The sequence below is a fragment of the Cryptomeria japonica genome, chromosome 10 (assembly GCF_030272615.1).
Source record: "Cryptomeria japonica chromosome 10, Sugi_1.0, whole genome shotgun sequence".
Taxonomy (NCBI): Eukaryota; Viridiplantae; Streptophyta; class Pinopsida; order Cupressales; family Cupressaceae; genus Cryptomeria; species Cryptomeria japonica.
The window spans coordinates 898,857,085-898,875,694 of NC_081414.1; the positions used below are offsets into that span (position 1 = coordinate 898,857,085).

An 18,610-nucleotide genomic window follows, 5' to 3' on the forward strand; every position below is an offset into this window, starting at 1 on the left:
TAGAGTTGAAAGTTTGAAACTATGAGTATGTGACATGTGTAATGTTTCAATTATGGCTCTTATGTTCTCTAAATGCATTAATTTCTTTATGTTTTTTTGTAAAACTACGGTTTTTTTTTTTGCCGAGTCTTTCACGAGTCCGAGTCCAAATTTTTGGTTTGCCGAGTCCGTGGCAAGTCCGAGTTTTTCAACTATGATTTTGCCTACCATTTACTAGAAGTTTTATATTTCTCATCAAATTACGGACCTCATAATGAATATGCTGCAGCTTCAATATTTCTCTGTGATATTTAGAAGAGAGTTTTTTTAGATATGCGCATCCAGGTAGACAATCAAGGTTACATCCAATTCTAATTGAAAGTCCTATTCTAGCAACAACAGCCCCTCCAAGTGGTGGTTTAAATAATAGTGGATAAGTTTATTTTACGGCAGTTACATTTTGCAACATCTATTTTTGTAATGCAACCAAACTTCTCTGAAAGATTCAATCATCTGTCTCACCTACAACAGAACTTGCAGCCTACACCAAGAAGGCACTTCTATAGGAGATTTTAAACTGTTCAAGCTTATTGTTGGTGAGAGTATAGTAAAAGATATTAGAAATTCGGAATATGTTGTTCATGTGATATCGAGAACCCCTGGAAGAGTTTGTTGTATTATCAAAAGAAGTACATTAAGGACTGCAGTTATCAAATTGCTTGTCCTTGATGAGTCTGATTAGTAGCTGTCAATCAGGCAAAGATCAAGAGAACATCGTTAATTGGTGGCATTTCATCTATAGAGGAGCAGAAAGTTGTTTTTCCTTTTTTAGCAAGTTTAGAATAATGAGGGAAAGATTTATCTGTGCGAAAGGCAGTAATTACTGTCCAATAGCCAAGATTTAGTGGAGAAAGCTGTTCATTTAAAAAAGCAGGAAGATGCAATCCTGTAAATGGATATAGCTGGCTTTAAGGTGAATCAAAACATCAGATCAAAACTGCTGGATTTGTCGATGCATGGGAAGATGGATCTTTGTCTTGATCATGAAAATGAAGCAAGATTAGTAAGGAAGGACAAACTTAGAAGATGCCAAGTCTACTTTGGCATTTTTGGTAAATTGCTCTTAGGCTGTAATAATGCTTGGTCTCAAGGATGCCTTGTTCAACACAGCCAAAAAAAATTGTGAAATTATGCTTGAAGCAACCAAGATCAAAGAAACCAATAGATAACACAATAACAAGAGAGACAAAATATTTGATGAGAATAAACTGTAATCTAATCAAGATGCAAAAGAGATCAACTAGACCATTACAACAGTCTGCTTATAAAGGCAAGGCTGAGAGACAAGAGAGCACAGAATGATGACATGTGGCTCACTGAGATGCAAGGGTAGGTCGGAGAAATAGTAAAATATTCCACATGAGGTGGATCACCCATCGAAGGGGAAATTATCATCCCACAATAAGTGGATATGATAAAGTAACAACAATATCACACCATAAAAAGTGGAAATTCTCTTAAATACACACTCCCAATGTATGCACATCTCCCTAAGTGCCTCATATGCAAACTACAATGTTATGCATGTACCTAAGTAAACTTAAGGGAAGTGTAATTATATCCAAGATGAATAAATAATTACACCAACACCCCCCCTTAAGTGCAACTTAAGGGAAAGCACTTAAGTCTACCAAAAAAATTATTATTAAAGGTGACTTTAAATCATAACTTCTCTATGGGGATGACCCCACAACACAGCGATTAGCTATAAGCCTCCTACATGGGAGGTCTTGGGTTTGAGTATACTCGACTGGTTCTTGTGCCATTATCAAAAAAATTACAACTTCGGCTGTGAATTATCAAAAAAAAAAATATATATATAACTTCTCTAGAGTTCCCAAGGAAGCTATAAAAGAGGAATGAAGGAGCTCAGTTTCATATCTTGAACATTTTATTTCTCATTTGCAGAGTTTGGACAGCAAATTCAACTTCAAACACCCTAGGATGAAAAACCCTACAAGTATTTAGCTTCAGAGATGAAAGATTTTTTCTAAGTTACCGGTTCGGGTTCGGATTCGCGGGTTCGGCAAAAAAAAAAATCCTCGAGTACGGGTACGGGTTCGTCTGTACATATATACATATATTAATTATAAATTTATATATATACATATATATTATATATATCCATACAAAAATTAAATATACAATGTGACTTTCCATACATAAATCATAAATCATAAATCATAAATCCATAATTGCCAATGCCAATAAATATCCATATATCGCAAATGTTATGAGTAAACTAATAACTAAAGTCTAATATCATATTCATAATTTGCAAAAAAGATAATATTCAAGTTTCAAAATGTGAATATGTCGTGACACAATAAAAATTCAAATTACAAGCCATCTATGGGATTTAAATTCCATATTCATCTTCATCTGAACCATCCAACCCAAGCCCAAGGTCATCAAGTGGTTCAAATCCAGCATCAATTGAACCACTATCAAATGGAATGTCACACCCACTAGCCAAGTCTCTCTCAAGTTCCATAGCTGCCTCGTCTATAGAGACTTGGGCAAGTTGTGCAACTGTAGCATCTAAATCAGCACACTCAAGGGCTAGATCCCAATTCCTTGTTGCCCACACATTATATTCAAGGTCCTTATGTGACAACAAACGAAGGTACGTAGACCAAATCCTCAGCTCTCTTTGCACCCAAACGATTACGTTTGACTGAGTGGATGAAGGAGTATGTACTCCAATTCCGCTCAGCTGAAGAAGAACTTGCAACTTGTTAAAAGTTAAAACATTATTAGAAATTTATAAATTATAAAATAAAAATATGATAGCATCAAATGGAATTGGAAAACTATAAAAAATAAAAAGATACATACTTGGGAGAGAAGTTTAATTGCAAGAGGCTGCAAGTAAACGGAGCCTTGACCATGTACATACCACCACTCATCAGCATCCATCCCATATCTAGCATTGAGAGCTACAACATCATAATTTTTTGTGGATACAAATTGGCCAAACTCCTTCATGACAACATTTCTTGTCTCCTCATCTTGATATATCTTTTTAAAGGCAGCTCTATAGCCAGAAGCAACCTCTGCATCTCTATATGGCGGTACCCTTCTTGGTGTTGCAAGCATCTCTACACTATAAAATTTTGGTGTCAAAGCAAATGCTAAGAGATGTAAGGGATTGGTCATCTTGTTCCAACGGTCAACAATAATATTCTACACAACTTTGAAAAATGTTTCCATTGGGTCATTTACTTTTCTTTTTATTATTTCTCTTATTTTCTCCACCATGCACAATCCATGCCATCATAAATCTCACCCAAACATGGGCAATCAGTATCAGCATACCTAATCATGCTCATGATGGGTTCAGTGAAATTCAAAACATATTCCACAATATCCCACCATTTCTCATCAAGAATCAATGCTCTTACTTTTAGAGCTCTTTCTGTCTGGGCCAGCTTCCATACACTCCACAATCCATTGATGACCATAGAACTCAAGGCCTCTCGCACCTTCACGAGTCGTCTTAAGACGAGTGTGTGACATGCAAATCGTGTTTCAGCTACCTAACATGACATAAAAAAATACACAACATATATCAATTATAAAAAATTAAAAAATACAAATTAAAAATTTAAATTAGTAATTACCTTCAACAACTCCAACTTGGAGAAGGTCCTAAAAATGGCTTGTGACATATGATGATTAGTCACAAACATTTGAATCTCCTCGCCCTCCTCGTACAGTTTTTTCACCCAATCAATTTGTGTGCCAATCTTTTGCATGATTAAATTGAGTGAGTGGACTACACATGGTGTCCAAAAGATGTGATTGTGTGTAACCTCCACTATAGTCCCCGCTGCCCTACAATTTTTAGCATTGTATGTTATGGCTTGGACAACATTTTGAGTCCCCACCACATCAATGCATTCTATGAGGCTATTGGCAATGAAACTTGCATCTTTCACTTGCCCCTCACAATCCACCGCTTTCAAAAACATTGCCCCTTTAGGGCACACTGCAATAATATTGATCAATGGCCTATTTTTACAATCTTTCCATCCATCAGAAACATTATTAAAAAAAATTGATAAAATTTCGGCATTATAACCCCATACTATGCATGCAAAGTGTAAAAAATTATACAAAACTTATTTTAAAAAATTTAGAAAAACTTTAAAAAATAATTAAAAAATTTGAAAAAAACTTTAAAAAATTCTTGAAAACTTGTAAAAAATTCAGATTCACTCACCTTTGATGGCTAAATCTTCCTTCTCCAATGATTCCTATGCCTTTTATGCGTGTCTCACATCTTCATAGTCTCTACCTTCGAAGAAAAATGCAAAAACTAAGAAACCCGGCTTTAGAGAAAAAATCTTCAAAAATGCAAATAGAATGAGTTGAATGAATGTTTTGATGCATGAAATGCATCATAAAGGGGCAAATTAAGGTTTAATTATTAATTAACTATTTTTTAAAGTACTTTTTTATTGGTTTTTATTGTTTTTTGACCCGTGGACCCTGTTTTTGGGAACCCACGGGCCTGGGTTCACCCGGGTCCTCCTGGGTTCGACCTGGGTTCCACCCAGGTCCTTCCCAGGTGGGACGCAGGACCTACAAGGAACCTGGCCACCTAGGAAGGACCCAAGTGGAACCCAGGTCGAACCCGGACCGGACCAAAACTGGGCACGAACCAAGACCCGAACCCAAGCCAATACCCAAAGAACTGGTAACTTAGGATTTTTTCCTAGTCAAACTCTAGGTATATTCACACGATTCAAAATTGTGCTTAAATCGAGGAACAAGGGAAGATTACAATTATCGGCTTCAATTTTCTAGATATAAATTTATTTATATTTGTGAGCAAATAAGAAATTCGTTATTGCCGTGTGTGCAAGTGATTAAATAGCATGAATTTTAAGTCTTGTAATGCCTCTCTCGTTTGCTCCTCCTCATTGCATACTTCTCTATGTGGATTTGACATTATGCCTTTGGTTGTATCTCTTTTGGTTTTTTGATGATGCGGAATTTTGTGGTTGTGATTTTGGTTTTCAGGCTTCTTGGCCATAAGTTGCTTATTGGCCCAATGATGTGTAGGATTCCTTCATGATATGTGGTTGCTTTGAGATGCAAGGTTACTTTTTGTACCTGGTCATGAGAACCATGGTGTCGATTGATATTGCATACCTGATTTGAGTGCCAAATATAATTAGGATTGTCTCTATAATGTAACATAGAGCAATTATGCCTTTGATGATTGAGATAAAGTAACTGAATGGTTTCAATTATTGCATTCTAAGATATATTGATGCCTAAGTTAAAAGTGATGTTAACCTGATCAGCTGATTTAGAAGTATTATACCATATTTTATTTTATTAATATTGATGTTGTTAATTGATGCAGTTAATTAGATAAGATTACTATTGTTGTGTTTTAATTGATAATTAGATGTGAAAAGGATGATATTGTATCATTCGAATATATGAGAATGCATACGATGTTAAAATCCCCTTCCAATTACTTTAGTTACTTCGATTATTTAAATATACATATATATGCATGACCTGGTACACTTGATGTGTGAATGCTTTAGTGACTACTGGTACAAGGCATTGACTCCACCTAGCTCCACAAGTCTGAATGTGCCCATATCCCCCATGGTGGTTACAGGAGATAGCACATTGGCCATTAATTTACCTAGCCCTAGCCATTGTTTTTGATTCAAACAATCTACCTAATTCTACGTGGTTAAAACTCCCACTACCATTTTGGTAAAGTCTGATTACCCTAATGCATATTTGTGTGAGACCCGTAAAGACTGTTTGTGCATAGTCAGTCAATTGCAAATTACCGTAATTTAATTTGCATATATTATTTATTAATGATACTTTAACATTGTTAAATGAATTAATATTTAATTGTGGAATATGCCTTATGAGCATTCATTTTAATTGCCATTTGCCCAATTGGGCATATGGGTGATTGTTGGGGTTAAATTTGGAATTCTAAAAAAATTAAATTTTAATTTTTAAATTATTTAATGTTAATTTGACTTTTAATTGTTTAATGGCTATTTACTGTTTTTGGAATATTTTTATGGGGCTTAATTATATTTATGTTTTTATGTATTTCATTGGGTGAGTTTATAAATGTGGGAATTCAAGTTTTATTTAAATATTTATTTATTTTATGCTTTTAACATCAAAAAGCCAATTGAGTTTTACAAGGGAAAAGTGCTCATTTTTACACTTAGTCTATTTTCTTCATTTTTGGCTCTCATAAACAAAAACCCTACATACCGATTTTGACTTGGTGAGTTTAAGATATTTCTTGGAGGGATTTTTGTGGGTACAGGCTCAAAAGATTTGTCTCGATGGGCTCTACAAGCTGTCCAATTTATTCGACCTCTTTTGGTGGGTGTAGCTTGCATTTCGAATTTGAAGTTTTGATCAAACTTGAGGTAGGAATCTATATTTCTCCCTTGCTTTTTCAATCAAATAGTTTCTAGTTTGTTTTGAATGTTTAGTTTGAAGCTTTAAAGCATTTCTCCAATTCGAATTTTGTCATTTAATCGCTTATATGAATTATATTTGAATATTGAAAATATGGGTTGATATAGGAATATGCTGCCCATATTTTGTTGGATGGGTGAAATAGTATTTTGAATGCATTTTTGTGATGTGTAGTTGGAGACCAATGGGTTTTCTTAGACTTTTAATCCTAGCATCTTGAATTTTTGAGCTTTTTGGAGGTCCATCAATGGTACATGACCTCCTTGACTAGTTTTTGTCCAAAAATGAGTTTTGTTTAAAAGTGGATTTTGGATGTTTTGAGTTGAAATTCTAATGTGGGATAATGATACTATATATGTAATTTTCATTTTGGGATTGATTCGGATCCATTCTCTTGGTACTGAGACCAATTGAGTATGTCAAGCTTGTGTGAAAATGGCATTTTGTATTTGAGAGCAAATATGAATATTGGGGGTTTTTATTGGGCAATAGTACCTTGAAAATGGAATTGGAAAACAAGTGAAAATAGACAGTTGTGTCATTGTCTTTATTTTTTATTCCTCACTCGATTGAATGGGGTGAGCTATGATCTAGGTAGTAAAGTGGGTTTAGGAAGTGGCTTCCACTCATGTCCCCAACCCGTAAGTAGTATGCAAGCAATCACATTTGGGGAGTCTCTTGATCAAGTGGAAATATAATTAAAATTTGGCATGGGTTAAATATATATTAAGATAATTGGTGCCTCGAACATGCCTTGAGCGCCAATATGAGGCCAAGGGTGTATTGGGAAGGCATGCCTACACATGGAGAGATGGGACTTATCCAAAGAGACATGCTCGCTTATGGAGCGCTAGGACTTGCATGATCGTCATTCTCGTATGAGAAAATGCTCAATTCCATGTGGTGCATCCTCACAAGCACACATGACCACATTCCCTACACTTACCACTCTCGTATCTAGGTCCTAATAGTTTGAGTAGCACCCCATGGTTTTATTGTTGCTTGGACATTTTTGGTTATTACATTGTGACATATGTCATATGGCAAATTTGGTGTTGCTCTTGATGGTGCCTCCTCATCATCATTGTTGCCATTCAAAGATGCTTTCTCTCTTTTTGGTGTTTGCCTATTTTCTACTCGAGCACCTTTCTTCCTTGATTGTTGCTCTATGAAAGTGATGACGCGCTATTGATGGCATACTATATCTTGTTGCATTATGACTTCTTGTTTGGGTGAGTTGTTCATGTTGAGTGTATATCTTGTTGCACTATTGATGGCATACCATATCTTGTTGCATTATGACTTCTTGTTTGGGTGAGTTGTTCATGTTGAGTGTATGTCTAATTGCTTGCCATTGTGTAAGCATATTACTTCCCCATTGTATGCATTGTATGATTGTTCGGGTTGTTAAACTATCTCCACAAGCACAATGGAGTGGACCTAAGGGTTCCACGTGGTCGAGGGGCATTACCAACCACTGTTGGAGACTGAAGGACTTGGCTTGGAGGACCGGCATCAAGAGTTGATCTTCTCTTCCTCTTCTTCTCATTCCCCTTCTTGCTTCTCATGTCTTGTAATTGTAACCTATGTAATGTATTAAAAGCAATGTAATTATCTAATTGTCTATTGGACACTCCAATTGGAAATGGAGATGTATGTGATATTTAAAATTGAATATAGATTAGAATCGTTTGTGTGTCGGTGTTGTTATTGAACACAATCTATAGCCTTATATCTTTATATTTTCTTGATGTGTCTTGGTAATGTGCATAGGAACACTTCGTTTGGTACTTAAAATGAACCTAGTTGGTGTCTTGTGTTGCCTTGAGGGTGTCTTAGTCCCCTCTCATTGTTGTCTAGCGAACTTGATGGGATTCGAGTGAATCCAAGAAGGACTCGAGCATTTCAAGAGATGTTTGTATACCTTGTCTCCACACCTTTTTGTCATTTTCTCTTGTTCAGGGTGTCGTCTATGTATATGGACTTCACCAACCTATCTGGGGTGTACGGGGGACCAAATGATCAAACGAGGAAGCTCGCTAGTCTGGATGCTTTCGCGTCTCAGAGGACAACATAATACGTTACCAATCCCAGGGAATGCTAGCACAAAAAGTGGACTACAACAAGGTGTGCTAGAGTCCTCCTAGCACGCTAGTGTCCTTAAAAAAGTTCAAGACCTACGTTGGCACCTCTATTTGGCTTTTGTGTCCAATAGTATTTCCTACTATCTGGATGGTTAGTTAGACCAAGTTAAAGGTGTGTTTTGCGGCTTGTAGCGTTGATGGAACCTCTGAAGTGTCTCTTGAGTATTTAGAGCAAGTTGAGTGGTGTCAATAATGTTCAAGTGTGAGACGATGTTTGCCCAATCCTACTACCGACACCTAGGTCCTTGTTGACATTGCCTTACGTGTTTGGAGGCCCTTCTCCAGGCTTGGTTGGTGGTTAGTGCTCTAAGTATTTCGCTTGTGCAGTGTCATATGTTGACAAAATGTTGTGTCTTTTAAGGTTTGAGCTTAGGAACATGTTTAAGATGCATGTGTTATACTTGAGTACTTCCCAAAAAAAAACAATTCCATGCATTCTTATGTGTATTTAACTCTTATCCTCGAGGGTTCCTTGGTGGGGCATTACAAGCTTAGCGTGTCCAATGAGGTATCAACCAAAAAAATTCAACATCAAACCCAAGGACAATCCTATAAGTATTTGGCTTCAAAGATGAAAGATATTTTCCTAGTCAAATTTTAGGCGCATTCACATAGGATTCATAATTATGCTTAAATGGAGGAACAAGGAATTTGTTTGCTATTGTCAATTTCAATTTTCTAGATACAAATTTATTTAGATTTGATAGCAAAGAATGAACTACTTATTGTTGTGTGCAAGTAGTGAAATGGCATAAATCAAAAAAATTACTATGATGCGTCTAATGTGGTGGAAATAAATCAGTTTACCATTGCGATGCATCCCCCCTCCAAACCCCATGTTTTTGAGACAAGGTCAAGGTGGGGACAGCCCCCCACGGAAACACCATGGCCGCAAGGAAGTCCCAAGGACACCTACAAGTCTCCCACAGCCCCCACTCAAAAACTCAGTCCCTAAGCATTAAAATGGACACCTACTTGTTGTTCTAACCTCAGCATCCTTGCTGCTGCCTCGTGCGTGTCTTCTTCCTCCCTCGGCACACGGTTTCTATCCTTATTTAGCGTCACGGGCATCAATTCCTTCTTTTTGTGGGGTTGAAGGTTCGTCGACGGCTTTCGTCATGTTCCTCCTCCTCTCGGCGACTCCTTCCTTCAAATTGATGTAGAATTTGCTGTCCACAAGTCTCGCGGTAGGTTTCTTCCCAACGAGTTTGGAGAGCAAGGAACGCTTGTGCCAGCAAGTTTGGGAGGTTGTTCATCAACTGATTTACGGCAGGACTTACGCCGAGGGCACTCCACACTGCGCTCTCAAGGACGTCCTCGATCGTGGCCTCCCTCCGTAGTATGTTTCGATGGATGCCTAGAGAATGCAAGTGAAATCCCTTGTTAATGCTCCCTCTCCTTCAAACAACTCAGTCGACTCTTCCTCGAGATTGTTGTTGGTTCCCTCACTCACTGGTTGCCCCATTATCGTCGTGCCATGTAGTGGGTTCCCCTCATTCCAAGTTCAATTTGGCAACGGCACCAGATCTTTCCCCCGAGGGATGTGTGTGTGTTTCAATAGTGCATAACTGTACATAAATGTAGTAAATATGACAGCATACAGCAATGCAAGTAAACAAAAGAACTCAGATGTATGTATTCATAAATGTCAAATGCCAATACATTCACAACATCACTTTGTTCCACAATAACTTCACGATAACTTCACACTGAAATAGGAAACCAAGTACATATATATAGGCGTCGGTGTAGGTTGTTTGGTGCCAACTGCTGACAACCGTCACGTAACCACCGACCCTTAACACTCATAACGTTCTAATTACAATATGACATAATTACTCGACAACATCATCCCCCCCAAAAAAGGTCATCTCCTATTGACATACAACAAAATGGGAAATGACACTAAGACCAAACATGAAAATCAAAGTTGAGGCAATACAGAGGGTGTCCCTGATGAAGAAGGGGCTGGTGGTGCTATTGTTGCCAACTGCTCCCTCAGCTGGTGAACTTATTGTGTCCTATGCTGGAGATATTGCTCAGTTACCAACTACCTCTCCCTGGATCATTTCACCATAAAAATTGCCTCCATCAGCTCCTTTTGTTTACCATCAAACGCCTCCAAAGTAGATGTGAGACGAGTCTTAAGGGTTGCCTGTTCTACTACCTCGTGTGCACGCCCCGCCATCTCCTGGGCCAAGTCTGTCTTGGCAAGAGCCAACTCCTCCTCTGTTGTGCCAGCTCCATCTCCATCGTATGCAGATGAGTGGCTAGCTCCTCCCAAGATGTGAGGGCTGCCACCCACTCTGTCTCTACTGTCGAGGCACCATGCTGGGTACGTCTAAGCTTGTAGTACCCGTCCCTAAAAGCTTGCTCTACCCGCTATAGCAGCAAGTGTACTCCACCAACCTAAATCGTCTCCTCACGCCTCCAATCTGCCAACATCTCGGAAGTCTCCACAGCAAGCCAACCCCTGGCCTCAAAACATCGCCCAAACTCCTCAGCACACTCGTCGGTGGCAAAGACGAGGAGTCCCTCGACGCATACTGCCTGACGGTCCGCTCTTGGAGAGAGATTGCCAATCTCCGTGCGCTGGCCTCAACCTCTACTGCCATCCTCCCCGCACTGGTGCCCATCTCTGCCAAAAATACCTCTATGTCCTCCGGCTAGCTCTCCATAGTGGCCTACTCCTGTTGCTGCATCCCCGCCATCTTTTCCTCAAACCCAACAGTGTCCTACAGGAAATCCATCGCCAACTCCTCATGAGAACTACCCTCATCAAGGTCCACAATCTCCGGAAAAGGACGTGGTTGAGGTGAAGTAGGCAGGGGTCCCAATGTTGTCATGGGGGCATCGCATAGCGACCCAGCGACGCATCCATGGTGGCATCATCATCTCTGATCACCGTACCCTCTACTACAGAGACCTTCGTATGTACCTGCTCCTTTCGTATGGTAGACCCAATGCAAGGAGGCTCGGTAGGAATCAATGACACTGTTGAAACATCCTCGACTGGAACTGTCGTGGCGACCCTAAAGGATGTAGGCAATGAGGGTCGAGGTCTCAACTGCCTAAATCCTGGGATGGGTACGGCTAGTATGGCTCTTACTATCACCCCCGAAGTCTGGAGAGGTGTCAATCCGCTATCCTGAGTCAATACTATTACTATTGGTGCATACACCAATCGGCCCACTTCCGCCGGTTGCACTCCACCAGCCTGTCGCACTAATCCACGGATCCCTCGCGTCACGTGCCCAAAAGACACTGCGTGGCCACTACTCTCCTCCCTACTCGAGCCTTCTGCTACTTCTTCCTGGCAAGGCAAAATTTATCACAACTCTGGTTGGTCTGAGAAAAAGTGCCCTCGGAGGCGTCCCCTTCCCCTGCACTACTATCCGCTTCTTCTGCATCCTATTCGTCTACGTCCTCGTCAACTGTCTTCATCTCCTGTTCCGTCTCCACCTATGGGGGTCTTCGTCGCTTCCTGCTAGAATGGGCTTCCCCACTACCTGCCATGGTATCCAAGTGGGTCAAATAAAATATGAAGGGTTGTGAAGGGTCCCTCGTCTCCCTCGGTTTCCATACGTGCTTCTCCGGTGTCGCCTCTATGCGTACGGTGTCGAGGAACAACCCAATGGCGTGAAATGACATATAGAAAGCCTTGTGTCACAGCATCAAGAATTTGTGGATTCTGTCAGACAAAACTGTTGCCCAATTATACACCGTTCCGTTCCTCAAACCATTCATCAGTGCAATCATGGGTACCGTCGTGTGGGACGCCCTGTTGGCTCCTCTAAGTGTGTTTTTCATAACATCGAGTAGACACTACCAATCTCCTGGAACAATGTAGGAATTCTTCAACCCTCTGCCCTTGGGTGCCCTGATCGCGGCCCATTCCCAGTCTGAGAGATCACTTCGACAAATTAACCGCAGCAATTGTTCTTTCCTTTCTGGCAACATCTTCGTGGCATTCTTGTCTATTTTCTTGCCCTCCTCTAGGATGCCAAATACCCTAGCAAAATCATTGGGTGCAAAGGAGACGGTCACAGTGCTCTGCTGGTATGAGAAAGTAGATGCCCTGGTCGCACTGTCATATGTAGCCACCATCACACGCAGACACGATTCGAAATCTCTATTGTCGAAGATGGGCATTTATTTGAATTGCCCAATGTACCCATGCCTTCCTGAGAGATTCTTTAATTGCATAATTATCCAAGGTTTTTAGCCACCAGGTCCTGCACACATTTCCGCTCAATCCTTCAAATGTAATAGTGTCAGGTGTGATTTTCTCGAGCATTGCCTTCTTCTTGGCTTTTCCTATATCCGCTGCCCCTGCAATTTTTACTCCCGACTGCAACACTCGCTTCCCCTTGTCCTTGACTGCCATGCTTCCCTCTGCCATTTTCCTTGATTGTGATGGTTGATCTAACTGTTGCAACCATTTTCTCCAATCTAGCTTTCCTATTATGTTTTCCTAATTCCATTTGAATGATTTAACTGTTGGCCCAATACTTAATAAACTTTTTGAAATTCCGCTATGCTCTACCTTGTACAACAGCTTCTCCTTCTTATGCTATCCCTTGTACAACCTCCCACTTCTTGTGTACGAGCTTTCCTGGCAATGTGCGGATAAAATCCCTTGACGAATGCTTGTACTCCCTTTTTCAACTACCGAACGGATTTCAACTTGCACTGATTCCTTGCCCTCTGATACCGTACAAATTTCTTTGTTCATGTGGGCGTACGGATTTCACCCTCTGTCTCCCTTAGCCGTACGATTTTGTTTTATGTTGGTCGTACAATGCTGAGTTGGTCATATGGATTCTTTCTCCAATCAACCTTACGGACTTGTTCCTCTCTTGATCCGTACGGATTTATCCCCATTTGTTTTTATTTACAATTTTTGGTCTATACCATAATTTGTCTTTTTCCCATTTCCGTACAACCTTTCACGTACGGTCGTACGGATTTTAATTCTAAGTACTTCTTTGGGAGGATTCGAGGTCGATCGATCACCTCTGCTCATGATATAGTTTTAATTTCAACCCATTGATGTTGCTTGCAACCACTCGTCCATCCAGTGTCCACAACTTCACTGCCACATTCTTCGCCACCTCGCGGACTTTATATGGTCCTAAGTTCCTAACCATCTTACCTTGAATTTGCCTGGTTTAATCTCATTACGCCCATTGTATTTCAGTACCAGTTGTCCTGGAGCAAACCTCATTCATTTTAAGTGCTTGTCGTGCCACAGCTTCCTCCTTTGTTGGGCTACCTCCATAGCCCACTGGGCCATCATTCTTTTCTCATCCAATTTGTTCAAGACATACAGCCTCTCCCTCAAGCTCTCCATATCCCCCAGTCTGTTCTCGATTGCAATGCGAAGGCTTGGCACCATGAATTCCGCTGGAACAACAACTTCTTGTTCGTACATCAATTGGAATGGGGTCTGGTCGGTGGTCACCTTGTAGGCTGTGTGGTAGGCCCACAAGACCAAAGGTAATTTTTCTTCCCAGTGTTCTCCCTCGACACCGCAAGACTTGTAGATCACTCCCACGAGAATCTCGTTGGTAGCCTCTGCCTGCACATTGGCCCGAGGATAATAGGGGTGGACAATGAATGAAAAATTTTGAATTCAGTAGTGAGGAGTTTGATGACGTGGTTCAAAAAATGTCCACCCCTGTCGCTCATCAACTGCATAGGGATACCATACCGTGTAATGATCTGCTCATAAATGAATCTTGTTGTACTTACGACCGAGTTATCAGGCAAGGGCCGCACTTCAAACCCATTTGGTTAAATATTCTATGGCTACCACAATGTAGCGGCACCTCCTAGCATGGCTGGCCTTGAGTGGCCCAATAAAATCCAACACCCAGTGCTCAAATAATTCCTAAGCATGCAAAGGGTTGAGGGGCATGAAATCCCTCTTCAGCAGCTTCCTCGCTCTTTGGCACGTATCACAACCTACTACCCATTCTCTAGCATCATTATACAATGTGGGCCACCATAGGCCCGCTAGCAGCACCTTTCTTGTGGTAGTGTCTAGTTCCATATGGCCTCTCGCGAGCCCCTCATGTGCCTCCCTCAAGACGCTTGGCACCTCTTCCTCAATCACACACCAACGCAACACCTAGTCGGGTCCCATTTATACAACAATCCATTAATCAACTGGAACGTGCGGCTTCTCAACACGAGTTTCCTCCATTCTCCAAGTGGCATACCTTGCGGAAACACAGAGGTGGAGAGATATTCCCCGATGGCAGTATACCATGATGGCAGTACTATGATCTTAAATAGGTGAGCATCTGGAAATTCATCATTTACCCCCTCTGGCGGCTCTCCCGACCTAATCCGAGACAGCTGATCAGCAATGATATGGCTCTTGCCTGGCCGTACGTGAACTCCTGAAGGAGCAGTAGCCACCTGCTTATCCTGCCTTGGATAATGGGTTTATTTACGAGGTACATCAACGCCTGGTGATCCACATAGAAAGTGAAGGGTGTCGCCAGCAAGTAGTGCCGAAATTTTTGTAGGGCATAGACCATTCTGAGGTCTTCCCTCTCAGTGGTATTGTAGTTTTTCTCGCTTTCGACATCAACTGACTGGCAAAATAGATGGGATGATCCAACCCATGTCCCCCTTCTTGTGCTAGTGTAGCCCCAACGGCATAGTTCGAGGCATCCACGTGTACATGGAATTCTCGGTCTCAATTTGGATAGGCCAAAATGGGTGCTGCCACCAGTCTCCTCTTGAGTTCCTCGAATGCTTCCCCTTGTGTCAATTCCCATATGTACGGTTCACCCTTTCTTGTCAGTTTGTCCAGTGGAAATGAAAGTTGGGCAAAGTTCTTGATGAACTTCCGATAGTATCCTATATGTCCCAAGAAGGACTCGACTCCCGTCACATCAATGGGTGACTCCATTTCTACAATTACCCGTACCTTATCCGGGTCGGTTTCCAATCCAAATTTACAAACGATATGGCCCAACAACTTTCCTTGTGGTACCATAAATTTGCATTTCCGCAAATTCAAGGCGAGCCTGGCCCTTCGGCATCTCTCCATGCACTCTCTTAGCTCCACCAAGTGAGCATCTTCGCTACTGAAAATCAACCAGTCATCCAAAAAAGCTTTAAAATTTCCCACCAACATCTTATCAAATCTATCCTCTAGGATGTTGTCGGAGCATTGCACAACCCAAACGGCATCCGATTGTACGCATAGACTCCGTCCTCCACCACAAAGGTGGTCTTCAACTTGTCCTCCTCATCTGTTGAAATCTGGTTGTATCCAAAAAAGCCGTCCAAAAATGAGTACATTTCATGGCCAGCCACCTCCTCCAGGATGTTGTCTATGAAAGGTATAGAGAATGGATCCCCGATGGTGACTGCATTGAGGCACCGAAAATCCACGCAAATGCGCATCTAATTCGCCTCCTTCAGTGAGAACACAATCGGCGAGACCCACTCACTTCTCTCCACTCGAAATATGATGCCGACCTCCAGCATCCGTTCAATATCTTCGTTCACCTTGGCAACATAGTTCTTATTCATTCAGTACAGCCTCTTCCGTACCGGTTGGGCTCTTGGGACCAATGGTATCTAATGGACGCACAATTATGGCGGAACCCCCTTCAGATCCTTGTAGGACCAAGCAAATACGTCCATGTATTCCATGAAGATTTTGAATGCTGCAATGTCCTTGTATTCCATGAAGATTTTGAATGTTGTGACCTTCAGCACCGAGCTCCAATCGTTGCCTACCCAGATATTTCAAGGGGTGGTCCATGAAGATTTTGAATGTTGCGGCCTTCAGCACCGAGCTCCAATCGTTGCCTACCCAGATATTTCAAGGGGTGGTCTCCTAAGTTTGTCTCCTTCACGATGGGGTCTTTGTACCGCATTAGTCTGTCCTTTGAAAATTCATACGCCGAAACATCATTTACTTTGGCGTCTCCCTCCTTGTACTTTGTGTATTCTGGTGGGAACTCCTCGCTTGGCTCGTCCTCAATTTGTAGCATGTGACAAGCAAGGTGAAACACTTCATAATCTTCCATTTGCCAGTGGAAGAGTTCATTCAATGAGGAAATGCCATCTTCTGAGCAACCATCAAGTTCAAGCACTCCATCTTTTGGTTCCCTCTCGTCTTTGCCTTCATAGGAATCCCACTCCCATCTGTTTGAGTCCTCTAAATCCGAGTCGGATGATGCAAGCTCCTTGCCGACAACCTAGGTCCTTAGGTCAACGATGTACTTCTACCCCCCTTTCTCCATGGAAAGGGTGTTCTTCTTCCAGTTGTGGTTCACCTTTGTTGTTACCAACTGCCCTCTCCCTAAGATGGCGTCATACCCCTTCTTCTTAAGTGGGATTACCACAAAATCCAGTAGGAAGGGTTGTGTGCCAATGGTCACCGACTGGGCCATCAAGGTGTCGAGTGGCTTGATTCCGTGCTGGTCTGCTCCCATCAAGTTAAATGTGGGTGACCACTATTTAAGGCCAACAACATTGGGTCAGCCAAGGGGCTGACCGAAACTTCCGCCTGTGTCACACCCGAAGGTGCGTGTGCAATGGTTTGTACGGAACTGAAAATGGTAGTTCTCAGTTGTGGCATTGTGTCTAGAAGGTCCTTCACCCTTATCGACACCTCCATCTGCAAGACTTGCCCAATTATGTTATTTTCAACTTCAATACAGCATGATGTACTCACCACCTCTGCATTGTTTCATCATTCTGTCGTCATCTTGTGCTCAATGTTGGCTTTTGCCTCCCATAATCTCTCCTCCATACGAGGGACGGGATAAGTGGCCTTTTTGGTCTGAGCACGGGTGATTGCCAGTACTTCTTTATCAACAGTCTTCTCGATATTGAGAAGATTAACCCCTGGCTTGGGGCAATTTGTCTCATTGTGGTATCCAGGACCACACCATCTGCACAAGTGTTGCGGTGTCTCCTTTTTTTGGCAATCCCACGCAAAGTGCCCCCACTAGTTGCATGCCCGACACTGAATCATTGATCGTCCCTTGGCATCATACTGCATTCAACTCCGATTATTGCTATTATTATTGTTGCCAGTTCCTCCCCTTCAGTTACCTCTGTAACCGCCAGATGATGTCGTGGTGTTGGCTTGAGGCTACGATGTGCCTGCTGTCATTGACGGCTACTCCTGGGTGAAGAGCACTTGGTTTCCCTGTGTCTTCATGTTGTAGGGACATTCTTTGGTGGAGTGTCCCAACACTTGGCAAATATCGCAGAAGGCCTTTTTTGGACAGGAGCCTTTTGTGTGAACTTCCTTCTTACATTTTGCGCACCATACTTCCTCATTTTTGCTTGTGCTTCCCTTCATGCTTTTGAATTCCTTCATCATGCGATGCATATCCTTCTGAAGGGCTTGCACCTTTTTACTCGACCCCTCGTCGTTGCTACTTTCGTCAAAGGAGTCCTCTTCAGAGGATTTGTCTTTCTTTTTCCTAGATGTCTTCCCTTCACTCTCTAGGTCCATTGCCCGATTATAGGCATCTTCGTAGGATGTGGGGGTACAATTTTCATTTTCCTTTTGAGTGACGACTTTATACCCTCCACAAACCACCTTTTCTTCAATCCATCGTCAGGCGAGTTGTCCATTCTTCCGAGCAATTCCTTCAGGCCTCGGCTATATGCTCGAATGGTCTCACTTTTCCCTTGCTTGGTGCTCAGGATTTTTGCCACGATTTCATTATCGTCTCTGAGGAGTCGAAACTCTGTTTTGAAGGCTTTGTGCAATTCATCCCCAAGTTGTCAATTTAGTTTTATCAACATCCGAGTACCAATCGATGGCTACTCCTCGTAGGGTGGCGGGGAATTGCACCACCCATTCCGCCCTGTCGACCACGCCATTGGCCGACCAAATTGTCTCACATGTACGGCAATGTCGTACGGGGTCTTCTTTCCCATCTCCAATGAAC

At 41.8% G+C, this 18,610-nt stretch overlaps 2 protein-coding genes across 2 annotated transcripts in view; both read right to left on the bottom strand.

Annotated features, from left to right (window-relative positions):
- LOC131046291 (protein HEAT INTOLERANT 4) overlaps window positions 1-18,610 on the bottom strand; it is a 61,494-nt gene that overhangs the window by 25,383 nt on the left and 17,501 nt on the right. The gene's annotated exons all lie outside the window — the stretch shown is intronic.
- LOC131859437 (uncharacterized) lies at window positions 2,880-4,245 on the bottom strand. Its single transcript, XM_059213180.1, has 2 exons — window positions 3,663-4,245; window positions 2,880-3,578 (listed from the first exon to the last, which is right to left on the bottom strand). The coding sequence occupies exons 1-2, from the start codon at window positions 4,011-4,013 to the stop codon at window positions 3,285-3,287; spliced, it is 645 nt and encodes a 214-aa protein (XP_059069163.1). The 5' UTR covers window positions 4,014-4,245; the 3' UTR covers window positions 2,880-3,284.

Excerpts from the sequence above, each read along its gene's own strand:
- LOC131859437 (XM_059213180.1), bottom strand. The coding sequence starts at position 4,013 with ATGTTTTTGAAAGCGGTGGATTGTGAGGGGCAAGTGAAAGATGCAAGT. Across the intron at positions 3,579-3,662 it reads CCAAGTTGGAGTTGTTGAAG|GTAGCTGAAACACGATTTGC; the intron begins GTAATTACTAAT and ends ATGTCATGTTAG.